Source organism: Ambystoma mexicanum, chromosome 6p, assembly GCF_040938575.1.
Source record: "Ambystoma mexicanum isolate Mex_15411 chromosome 6p, UKY_AmexF1_1, whole genome shotgun sequence".
Lineage (NCBI taxonomy): Eukaryota > Metazoa > Chordata > Amphibia > Caudata > Ambystomatidae > Ambystoma > Ambystoma mexicanum.
Genome location: NC_090935.1, coordinates 1,419,543,183 through 1,419,556,131, shown reverse-complemented (window position 1 = coordinate 1,419,556,131; position 12,949 = coordinate 1,419,543,183). Strand labels below are relative to the sequence as shown.

At 45.2% G+C, this 12,949-nt stretch overlaps 1 protein-coding gene across 2 annotated transcripts in view; it reads left to right on the top strand.

Annotated features, from left to right (window-relative positions):
- The window catches only part of COPS4 (COP9 signalosome subunit 4), a 785,196-nt gene that overhangs the window by 115,447 nt on the left and 656,800 nt on the right, over positions 1–12,949 (top strand). For both annotated transcript variants that reach the window (XM_069626120.1, XM_069626121.1), the window contains exon 2: positions 10,097–10,176. In XM_069626120.1, coding sequence (XP_069482221.1) covers positions 10,097–10,176 — 80 coding nt within the window. The remainder of the gene's footprint in view (positions 1–10,096; positions 10,177–12,949) is intronic.

Here is a 12,949-nt window from a genome sequence, read left to right as displayed (position 1 = left end):
GGTGAATATGAAGATGTGGAAAGGTTTGTTAGAGTTTGAGGAGTTCATTCCTGTCGAAACTGGAGGACTTTAAGGCGGGACTGGCGGATGCCAGAGTCCTGGCCCAGGATCTGCTGGAGGCCGAGGCCCATCACGTTGACACTTCGGCCCGGAGCCTGATGCTTGGGGTTGATACCTCTTGGCGGGTTTGGCTACACGCCACCAAGTTCTCAAAGGAGGTGCTGGACAAGGTTTTAGACCTGCAGTTCGACGACAAGGAGCTTTTCCATTCCTCAACGGATGTGGAGCTGAGCAAAACCAAGGATAGCACCCAGACCGCCAAGTCCTTGTCCATCCTGGTGAAACCACCTTTTAGGACGCAGAGGCCGTTGTCACAAGCCCAGCCCTCCTGGTTTCAGGGGGTTCCTGGATCGAGAATCCTGCAGAGTGGACACCCCTTTGGGAAATTTCCGCCGGAGGCAGCAACTGACTCGATTTTTCTCCCGCTCCTCAGCTGCCTCCTCAGGTTCCGGTGGTAACACCACTGAAAAACATGCCAAATGAGGGTTCTCCGCGCTCGCACGAGACCTCGGTGGGAGGACGCATTGCGTCTCATTGGGAGGCATGGCAGACCATCACCGAGGACCGGTGGGTCAGGTCAGTCGCTTGGGCGGGCTTCCGCTTACCCTTACTCCACCCGTTTACCCTCCTTTCCAGCAGTCGAGGTAGCCTTCCCTCGGGGCCGAGATCCAGAAGTTGCTGGATCTCAGAGCAGTGGAACCTATTCCTCTAGGGGAGCGAGGGGAGGGCTTCTACTCCCGGCTGTTTACGGTGCCGAAACCCAACCAGGCTGTCCTGCGCACCATCCTAGACCTTTCCCAGTTCAATCTTTTCCTACCCCAAGAGAAATTCAAGATGATCACGCTTGGCCAGATAAAGTCCTCTTTACAGATGGGCGATTGGCTCAGCGTGGTGGATCTTCAGGATGCGTACATGCATATACTGATTTGGAATCCACACAGGAGGTACCTCTGTTTCTCTTTGGGAGAAGAGCATTCCCAGTTCCGAGTGCTTCCTTTTGGCCTCAGCTCGGCACCGCGAGTCTTTACGAAGATATCGGTGATTGCAGCTTATCTTCATCTGCAGGGTATCCATGTGTATCTGTACTTGGACGATTGGCTCCTACGCAGCCCTTGCCCGCTGAAAGCCGCGTGCAATCTTCAGTCTCTCCTCCAGCTCTTGTTCCATCTCGGGCTGTCGGTGAAATGGCGGAAATCTTCCATGACGGTCTCTCAAGACTCTATTTTCCTGGGTTTTCGCTGGAACACGATCGACTGCAGAATTTGCCTGACCGGGGACAGAATGGCGGATCTGTTGGCCACGTGTGAGGTGTTTGCACAGTCAGAGAGCATGTCGGCCTGGTGGTTCCAGAGGCTTCTGGGCCTCATGGCCTTGTGCGTTTTGGCTCTACCCCTCGCTCGTCTCAAGATGAGGCGGACTCGGATGGCTCTTCGGAGTTCTTGGCGTAAGGCTGTGGATCCGGACTTCAAGTTGGTTTTGATTCCGGATTACATGAGGACGGACCTGGAGTGGTGGTAGTCTCTCAGCAACCTGTCGGTGGGGGTGAGGGGGGTTTCAGGACCCAGCCCCGATAACGGTCACGACGGACTCCTCCTTTCTGGGTTGGGGTGTGACGTTGGATCTTCAGGTTTCGAACCTTTGGTCGCCTCAGGACAAGTTCCTTGACATAAATCATTTGGAGCTTCTGGCGATTTTCCTAGCATTCAAGGCGTTCAGACCGGTCCTAGCCAACAAGGTGGTCCGTGTCCGCACCGACAGTGTGGTGTCAATGTATTACATGAACAAGCAAGGAGGCACCAAGTCTCCCCCTCTTGTGGACCTGTCCATCCAGATTTGGGAGTGGTGGCTGGCTGGTGGCAGTACACATCCCGGGCCAGCTGAACGTTATGGCAGATGCCCTCAGTCGCCGGACAATGGTCAGCTACGAATGGGAATTGAAGGCGGAGATCCTCTCATGGATTTTCCTGCGTTGGGGCACTACGGAGGTGGCCCTCTTTGCGACGTCGGCAAACAAGAAACTACCTCTGTCTGCCTCCAGAAATGGTCTGGGAGCCTCCTCTCTGGGGGATGCTCTCAAGATCCCTTGGCACAACATGAGGGTCTATGCTTTCCCGCCTCTGCCTCTGATTCATCGGACGATTTGCAAGCTGAAGAACATAGTGAACTGTTCGCTCCTGCTCATAGCCCTGTGGTGGCCGGCCAGGTTCTGGTTCTCAAGACTTCAACACCTGTCGGTGTGTGCACTGATCAGGCTACCGGTGAGTCCCGATCTGCTTCACCAGAGGGATCAACAGCTGTGGCACCCCTCCACACAATCCTTCAGCTTGGCGGCATGGTGCCGGAGTTCAGGTCCTTAGAACATCTCAACCTGTCTGCTGATAACATGGGCATTATCCAGGCAGCCAGGAAACCCTTGATGAGGTCTTGGTATAGAAGCAAATGGTTTAGGTTCTGTCATTGGTGATTAAACATGCAGCTGGACCCAAGGGAGGCTACGATTGACAATGTGCTGTTCTTCGTATCCCACCTGGCGGAGTTGGGCATTCACGTTATGTCATGTAGAACTTATCTTTCGGTGGTAGCCTCCTACTTATCCATGGAACAATGCTCTTATTCTCTGTCTAATCCAGTGATTAAGAGACATTTCACGGGTTTGACACGCCTTTATCCTCCGCTTTGCAAACCGCACCCGACGTGGGATCTGAACGTGGTCCTTACGGCGTTGTGCCATAAACCGTTTGAACCAATGGCCACGGTGGACCTTAAACACCTTTCGTGGAAGGTGTCTTTTTTTTGGTTGCCATTACTTCAGCAAGGTGTGTGAGTGAGCTCCAGGCTTTGTCGGTGGAGCATCCCTTCTTGGTTATCCACAAGGATAAGGGAGTCCTACGGACGAATCCTCCTTTCCTTCTAAAGGTGGTCTCTGATTTTCATCTGAATCAATCTCCCTGCCGGTCTTCTTCCCGAACCCTGCTTCAGAGGCTGAAAGGGTTCTGCATTGTTTGGATGTTAGAAGGGCTCTTAAGTTTTATCTTGACAGAACGTCTGAATTTAGGAGCTCTTCTCAACTATTGGTGACCTTTGGTAACCCACAAGGTAGACAGGCCTCTTAAGGCGACTATCTCCAGATGGATCGCGGCCTGTATTATGGAGTCTTACACCGTTCAAGGTCTGCAGCCTCCTAAAGGTATTCCTGCGCACCTGGTGCGGGGCAAGGCAGCTGCAGTTGCCTTTCAGAAATACGTCCCCTGGGAGACCATCGCAAAAGCGGCTACATGGGCCTCCCCATTGGCCTTTTATAAACATTATTGCCTTGACCTGAGCTCCAGATCTGATGCTCAGTTTGGCCAGGCTGTGCTGAAGAACCTTTTTCAGTAAGGTTTTTTTCCACCCACCCGTAGTTCCTGTAAGGAATTCTTGGGAATCTCCCATAAGTATGGAGGAAAGGGGACGGGCCGTAGGAGTATAACCAGGTTACTCACCGTAGTGACCACCTTATTCCTAGTCCATAGTCCTGTTTCCTCCATACGCCCGCACGCCGTCACCTCTAATAAGGTTCCTCTGTTATTGCTTAACGGTCTCTGACCTGGCGATAGAAAAGGACTGATGGGCGATGCGCGGGTCGGAGCTAAAATGGGTGGGGTTATGGCTGCGTGCAGTACCCTGCGTAGAAAGAGAGGAAGGACTAAACTTTTTGAAAGATGTTGATGCTTTTACAAAGTGCTCCCGTCCCGTCCCACAGGACGGAGGAATGTCCCATTAGTATGGAGGAAAGGGGACTATGGACTAGGAGTAAGGTGGTCACTACGGTGAGTAACCTGGTTATTCTTGTGGCACTACTGTTCTGTTACCACCATTTAGTTGTGTGGGTGGAGTCAAGTGGTACTATTCAATGAGCCCATTGCAGGGATCAAAATCCAGATTTCATGAGCAGGGGATCCTGGGTATTGGGCATCAGCTAGTAGGCAGGAGCTAGTGCATGGAGTGCTGCATATCTAACTTTTATGTGGGATGCAAACTGTAACCCTTTCTTTTACATTCAATCCACAATGCTTTAAATGCTTCTTGATACATATTCCCAAATGCAGAACGTTATGTCACATAGGTATGTTTGAATGGCACTAGTTGACCTCTGGAGCCAAAAGTAGCTCCTGATTGATGTTGGTGATGAGCTTACCAGGCTTTCAAGGCATGGACGCATGAGCTAAATGGCTCCCAGCAATTCAAACCCTGCCATTGGTTCCTGTTTCTCAGGAATATTTTTTAACCATATTTTTTGTTATTTTTTGGGCCAGGGTATTCGCCTATTTTTTAGAGTAGAAATGTCTGGAGTGCCTCATCTGTAAGGTTGTTGGTATAATTGTGGGTTGTCATTTGGTATCAACCGGCGCAGTGTCCGCTTCTGGGATGTTGCCTCTGTGATGAATTTAAGCACGTTTGTTCTCACAGGAACCATGCAGTTTCCCACTGTTGTGTTTTTCGGGAGGCCAGGAAACAAGTCGTCGTCCTTGGCATTCATCTTGCTTCATTTTAATTAGTCAAGCCTCAGACAAAATAGCGTGCAACCATGTGTAAAGAAATGGACATCCTTTACCATGTAAGCATATGAACAATTGGTCAAGTGGCAACCGACAATAGCTGCACAACCATGTTTAAAAACTCTCAAAGGACACAACCTGCAGGCGGTTGATACCTCCTCTTTTCCAATGCTTGTTGGGCCATCGCATTGATGAGTCTCTTATAAGAGTGATCTGGTGTTTCCACTGCATGGCAGCACCTGCCTACATCCTCACACTGTCGTCATTCCTTATGTTATCAAATCCTTTGTGCGGCACCCCTCTGTTCCGTTTGCATTTGCGAAGTACCACTGTAAGGAGGGATTTTCAGAACCAGTACTGTGTGAGGGCTATCAGAGACCAACTTTGATGATGAGCAAGGGCTTTTGACACTTTTCACCAAACTCTCTCAAGGTAGCGTGGGCTGAGCAGTAAGGCAGACTTGGCAGATAAGGAGGGGCTGCTGTGCAAGTACAGTTACAACAAAGTAATGGGACTCCTCTTAAAAGTATAAAAATATACTATTCGGCTAAAACACAAATAAATGTAAACCCTAAGAGTACTTACTATACATTACAGCACACACGTATATGGTTCTATGTCATAATTTCGCCTAACAAAGACCAAATTATTTTCGGCCGATTTTAGATGGCTTACAAAAAGCGAAAAACGTACATTTCCCTCACCCCAACCCCCCTCTCTGGCACGATTTAATTCGAAATCGGGGGGGGGGGTCACCCCAAACCACCCTCACTCAGCACCCCCGCCTCATGCCCCCAACCCAAACATAAAACACACACACACGCACGTACCCGCTCTCCCTCGTTGGCTCTTCCAGGTCCTGGTGTGGCTGTCGGCCCCTGCGCGCATTTTTTGTAAGCTAGACTTAATGTAGTTGTCAACCCTTCATAATGGTTCACATTTCCTCAAATACACCTACCCAGAACAACGTTTTATAACCTTTGTGGGCATAGAAAACATGTCTTTTTATTAGAAATTATTACAAAATCAATATACACAGTTTGATATACATGTCGTCAAACAATCTTCGCACATATAAATCAAAGTGTAACAGTGCCAAGTAAAGTGCAAGTGCTCGAATGTGTGTCACAATAACTATTTCATAATGTTGAGACCCATGCTAACTCACTAGGGACCAATGTGTATCCCTGTTCGGAAGAACAACGTATAGACAAACGCATTCTAAAACCAAAATGTCTATACAAATCATTATACATGGGAATCCACTCACCCGCAGTGTCTCCCTAAGAATTTTGAGGGGCCTTCATCAGGACGCAGCAATCGATGAAATACAGAGATATGAACTTCTTGGTTCAGAGACCTTCAATTCAGAAAATCTGTAAACAAGGCATATTGCAATCACTTGCTGATCATACTACACCCAAGTGGTGCTGATTGGCTAACACAAATCTGTTGAGACTGACCTTAATGGATGCTCGATGAATGTGCCAGACTTAATCGAAGTGTGGAGACATCTTTTCCCTTAGTTTCTTTTTGGATAGCCTCCAGAGCACATACTTTCACTTTTGTATTATTTGAAGTTTTGCACCATGTATAAACATAAAATTAATTCAAGCGTAATCCTTAAATTGTGGGGCAAAGGCAACATATTCAGTAACTATGCCTACACCAGCGCAGGAATAAACAGTGATACCCTGACCTGTAGGGGTATCACAGGCAGGGATCCAAATTGATGCGTTCATTAGTGTTCACACCCCATTGAACTTCTAGACTGGCAGTTACTGGTTCCTTGCACATGTCAAATCATACCTGGAATATAAAATACTTTTTTCATATTCACAAGTCTTTGGATTGCGAATTTATAGACAATTGTTTGAGCCATTTTTTCTCCAAAGAACGCTACTCAACGTAAAAACCCACGAGGGGCTAAAAGCAAGTGCTTTTATCGTTGTTTTTATTTAAAGAACACTACATGTATCTCTCAATCTGGTCACATGATCAAGTGCGGGCCATCGGATCTTTAAGCTTTCAGTATCTAGAAGCCAGGCTAAAAGCTGCTGATACCCAAGAACAAGCATAGAAGGTATTTGGCTCTTTGCCCTGGCCTGCCTTAAGGCCCTAGTGACTACTGAAACTTCAGTCTCAACCTCTTTTTAAGACACCCTCGTTTGAACTTGACTTTGTTGGAGTTCTTGCCTGTGCACTCCTGTCTCTAGACTCCGAGTGTGCCCCCTTTCATTACAAGTTGTGCATATTCAGTGTCTTCTCTAACAGGGGTGGGTTATATTGTTTTTGATTTAGTGATTGTATTTTTAGTTTAATACAAGCATCCTATTTTTATGAAGCCTTAGTTGGACATTCTTTTTTATTTTTTTGGTACCACAGTATTATTTTTTTGTACTGCTGTTCTAGCTCCCATCCCTCCCTAAGACTATCCTGCTCTCGGCCAATGCTACCGTTAGAGGCGAAAAAGGTATACCTGCCAGGTTGTGCCTCCCTCACCTTTGATTGGTATCACTGCTGGTTTAGAAGTAGTGTGGGGCTGAGTAAAATGTTATCCACTTCTCCTCAATCTATCCCTGCAAAGCATTAGTCTTTTCGTCAAACGACCCCACAACAGTGCATTCCCTTATTTCTAGGTTTCTGGCATGAGCGGGCAGGACGATGGCACACAAAGCAAGAGGGCTAAAAGGTAGGGCAGCCATTTTGCGTATATTGGACGACAAATAAAAATGTGTAACGCATAGTTTGCATCAGAAAGACATACCAAATGTTGCCAAAAAAAGGGAACAGTGTCCATTTAACACTCCATTGAAGTACCGCCTCCATGCATTAGCATCCGCGGTGGCTGTCAAGTACCCACAGATTCAAACGGACAGGCTGGGAGAGGTGTGTCCCATTGAAATCAATGGTGGGAATGTTTGCAAAAAGAACCATGACAGTTTTCATGGTGCCGTCGGCTGACCGGGTTGGGAAAGAATTTTGTACCCACGGCTGGTTACCGTCGGAATTCTAAGTGGGGTGGAAGGAGTGGAGGGTGTGGAGCGATGGGAAGCTTCACCCTAAAGTGGATGGTGAACTTCGAAATTAGATATTTGCCAGTCGTGTGTGTGGGTTTATAAAAACAATAATGATGATAATAAAGCTGTGTTTTACAGCTCCGTGAATGACGCAAGATAAGGGGGCATCGAGATAGCATTCAAAACGAATGTTTGCCATTTTGTTTCATCCTCATGCCTTTAATTTCGTGTCCTCTGGCTTTTCTTTTCGTGGTCTGTCAGCAGATCTGAGAAAAAAGGAGTGAGGTAGACTTTCTGTATATTCAGCAGGCAAAATTGTGTCTAGGCATATCGAGTGGCTATGACTGATAATGCGTCCAAAAAGGCATATGAAATTGCATGATTTTGTTATTGTTTTTAACTTTAAATACAAATTGGGGAAACTATCATTGCTACATTCTTATAAAAATAAAATGAGATGAGCAACAAGTCCTGTTATTCTCATCTTGCTGGGCACCGTGAGTGAGGGGTGGACTGTTGGTTGGTGTGTGCAGTGGGCTTTAGAGTTCAGGGATATTGGTGTGTTCTTTGAAGGTGGCTGGCCTGGTGTTTCATATCCTTTAGAACAGCCATGCCTTTAAACTGTATAAATAAATGGTAGAATACATTCCTCGCCTTTAGCGTGCATGCCCCCTGCTTCATTCTTTGGAGATCCGAACCTGCATTATATAGTATCTGTACACGCATTCCACTAACATCCAGTTAGTGTAAAATGAAAAAGGAAACTTTTCTTTACAAACACATTTCCTTTTTACCTTTTGCAGAGTAGGCATGACTAATTGGTGATGAGCGGATTGCCTACATCACTTTAAACCGGGGGCTTGTGAATATGGTGTTATATATTCGGTACAAAAAACGTTTTCATTTTTTAAATAGTCAAAAACCCCAAAACCTATTGCATCCACAACAAGGGTAACTCGGGTTGTGTGGCTCGGGGTATTTCTTGAAAAAGCGTGGGCTTAAGGTTTAATTTCACAAAGGTTGTGTGAGCTAATTCGTTGGCTGTCAAGAGTTTTTGTTATACTTCGTTCAGGGGTCCCCTTTGGGGAGGGTTGGGTGAAGGGAGATCGTGGAGACCCTTTGCCCGAAAAGGATTGATCTCATTACATACCGTAAAAGCTACTACTGGCAGACAAACTAATTTGTTGACAGAATAGCGATCTTTTCTCTGCCGTGTTAATCATTTATAATCCACTAGATGGCACCCTGTGACCATCGTTAAAACGTTTAGATGATCATTGAAATGTTATTTGTGCCGTGCACCGCTGCCATTTGGTCTCCAGGCGCTCTCGTGGATCTGTAAATAAGTGGAGTGGGGCTGGTTATGGTGATAGTGGGAAAGACGAGGAGTTGTGCTAGACTGTTGGTGCCAGTAGAGCCAGGAGCAACTGGTAACCGCGCAGATCAGTTTTCTAGGCAGTTTGTGGTGTTTTCCCAAAGGCTATTTCTATATGGGAGACCCGAGGGGGTGGTGGAGTGTTTGTGTTGTGAATTGGTTTTAGCTATTGGTCGGAGATAGGTAGAGTTTTGACTAAGTTTTTGGCGAATTGGTGAGCATGTGTTGAGTAAGGTGGTTGAAGAGTGGACATCAATGTGTTATTTGACTTCTGATTTTTTTTTCTATTCTTCCTTGTACTGAAAAAATATATAAAAAGGAGATGTCTGCTAAGGGCAACCTTTAAGGTGTGCTGTAAGGAGAACTTTGTTTTTGCTGCAATTCTTTTTCTGGGTACCATCGTTCTTGTTTTTGCAAAAGGGACCCCTTCCAAGAAAGTTTTCAAACCATCTCATAAATGACCCAGGACAGACAGTTATATTATTATTTTTATTTTTTAAATTTGTAAAGCGCACTGGCAGCCCAAGGGCATCCAGGTGCTGGGCCGAGGAAAAGTAGTGGTTACACAGTACAAAGATTGCTACTGGATACAATGAGCGTAGCAATTGAGAGCAGACCGTAAAATACTTGCTTTTAGATACAGGAGTTGTTTATGGATGCACTGATAGCTCGGTAGTAGAGGGTTATGGCAGGATAAGATGAAGAGCATGATCTTGAGCGCTTTGCAGAAGGCTAGGTGGGAAGTTATTCCTTGAAGGTGAGGTGGTAGCACGTTCCAGGGTGAGGCCATAATGAAGGGGAAGTTGGATCCTCTGGCGCGTGTTCAGGACCCAATGTACTGAGATTCGGTTGGTGTAGGGGGTTCTGGTGGGTTTGACAGTGTGGTCTTGCGATTCTTTGAGAGCGATACGGGGGGCTGTGTTATGTAGGCATTTGTGCGTGAGGGACAGGCTTTTGAAAATAACCCTTTCTTAAGTTAAAGATATTACATGAGAGCTGACCCAATTTCCTCAGTTTTGGAGCATTAGATGCTGTTGAAGTGTTCTTTTTAAGAAAAGTAAACTTAAAACTATGCTTAGTTGTTTTTAATCTTGTTTTAACAGGTACCGTCAAATCCTTGAAAAAGCTCTTCAGCTTCCTGGGAATGAACAGCTTGAGGCTTTAAAAGCTTTTGTAGAAGCAAGTAAGTGTCTTGTTTGAGCTTGTGACTTTCTTTTCCTGCATTGGACCCACTCATCCTTTAATGTAAAATTTGTGTTTACAGCCTTTGTGTTTTTTTTTAAAGTTTTTTTTTTAATGCATTCCGTACGTTGTGCAGGTCTGCAGTTGCTGTCCGTTGAGTTCGTCTGTTCTGCATTGTAGGAAGCTTGAGTGTACTGGATGGTTTATCCACTGGTGTATTTAGACGTTTTGCTGCCCTAGCTCCAACAAAGTGCATGCACCCTCCCCATCTTTACCACACCCCTTTCCAGGCTCCACCCCAATATCTTGAAGATTTTGACGCATGTATATATTAAAAATTGTGGTGGATTAAATATTTTATCCAGTTCATTTTTCACCACTGTGCTCAATCTTTTGTCTTATTTTAAAATGTAATTGCTTCGGTTTCACATAATTCCCCTGGATTTTGAAAGGAAACTCATGCCAATGAACCCCACTGGGACCTCCTGTTCCCCATGTGGGGAGTAAACTCACAAAAAGGCTTCAGCTTTGCTACTAGACACCCAGATCTTTCATTTCTCCATTCGCTACATAATGATGCAACTTGTTTTTGTAGCAGTTACATCTGACAAAGATGATGAGTTGGCCAGGATTACGTGCTTTAGTTGGTTGAAAAGCTGGAATTTGAGCTCATACAGCAATTCCAGCATTTTTATTTTATATTTTCATTTTTGTAAATTTTGTTTGAATCGCATTAGCGATTTTTACAAAGAAAGAAAATGTGCAGAGATCCAATGTACATAGCAGTTCACGTGGTGAAAAACATCAATCCAATCTTTCATATAACGCCCAGTCAGCAAATTAGTGCTTTGGGAAGAATTTTAGAGCTTCTGTTCCACGTTTGTCAAGGTATGTTGTATGATTTTCGTCTTCGCGATCACCCAGGAGGATTTCCAGCATTTCGTCTTCACCCCAGTATTTCCATATTCCTGCAGCAAGTGGCATTTAAAGTTTTTAACTTTTAATAATTGCATTAATAAACTTTTGAAGACCTGACTTTTAAAGCCCCCAGATCACATAATCGATAACTAAACAATACACGGTTCAGAACTGACTCTGCATGCTGGAAAATGCAGTCAAAGCAAGATTTTTGAGAAAGATGGCCCTGATGCTGGATTCTGGGGAAAACTAGAAAAAAGTACCAAGGTCTCCAAAAGACTTTCTGTGAAAGGAAAAACCTGATGCTGCAGTCTCTAAAATATTGTAACTAAATAGAGTAAAAGACTTTGAAAAGGAGAGCAGTCATAATACCAAGACATTGCATTCCGTAAAATTGAATTAATTTTCCAAAGAAGCACCAAGACTGTCTGGAAATGCCAACCTGACAATGCTGCTGGAAAGCCTTTCCTCCTCTTCTTGACCCCCCACAAGTCTCTATTTAGTACCAAACAAATTGCCCTTCCCGTGTTCCTGCAAGGGCTTCGAGGTCCATCTAAATTCAATTCTGAAAACAAAACAAAAATTGAAACATTGTGGATCCTGATGGGGGGGAGACTTTACTTGAAACCGAATGATGACAATAACATGAAAGCCCACAGACTGCTCTAGTTACCTACTCAAACACGTGCCTTCTCTCAAGGGAGTGAAACTGAGTTACACAATATAGTCACACTACAACTTTATTTCAATGATGAATGCTTGTTGGCAGGCATAGACGGGGGGTGTGGGGGCGAGGGGATTGTTTGTTTTTTTTTGTTTAAATTAAAATGTGCAGAATGACGATCTACACCAAACAATGACTATCTGCAGGCGGATCTGGGTGATTTGTTAGTTTATTTGATCGTGGTGGAATTGATCGTTTGTGTTTTTTTTTGGGGATAGTATTGTCCACAACTAAATGCGGGGTAGACCCACTGGTCCCCTCTACCCCATCCTTGAGCGCATTGCAACACTTCTCTGTATATAGGTGCTATACAAATGTACAATAAATAAATCACCCTAAACCCACTCCCGCATATGTTTGTGGCAAAAACGCTCCCCCTAAATTCGATCAAATCCACCGCAATCAAATCTGCTACGGTCAAATTGGGTATGTGATTTGTGTACTTTTCAAGTCCTTACTATAACACTATTATGTTAACTCTTGAAAGCCAAAGATTAATACATATTTGTATCAATCAGAGCTGAGAGCATTTGTGGCCAAGTGCCGCAATCGCAGACAAAAACCCTGACTTCACAAATTTTTATAATCACAATCTCAAACAGATATAGAAAATAACTTTTTATTCTAAAGAAATAATTTCTATGAAGATTCGTGTGAAGTGGTAGAGCTTCTTTAATTTGTGAAATCGACTACTGAACTCGTTTTGGTGACCATATCCCCTTCTTCAGGACCAAGAACTGCAAATACAATATATTTTTTTTTTTTTCAATTTTGTTTTATTGGCATTTTCATAATATAACAAAAGGGCGCAGAACATTTTCACAAATTGTGCAAGTAACAGGCCCAAACCCCCCCCCCTCGCCCACCCCAAACACCCCCACCCCCCCCCCAAAAAAGGAAAAAACCAAAAAACTTAGTCCTCATAGCGCCGTTCTGCTGGGGAGCCACTATGTAAGCTCCGAGAGTCTGGAGCTCCTGGAAGAGCGAGAGCATTAACTATTAGAAATGGCTGAAGAACTACCATCCTCCCCCGGGCCGAGGGCCCTGTCCGCTCCTTGTCCCCCTTGAGGATCAGTGCACATCCCAACCCCATGTCTGCTGTGCCTCGTACCAGTTTGCGTGGAAAGAGCCC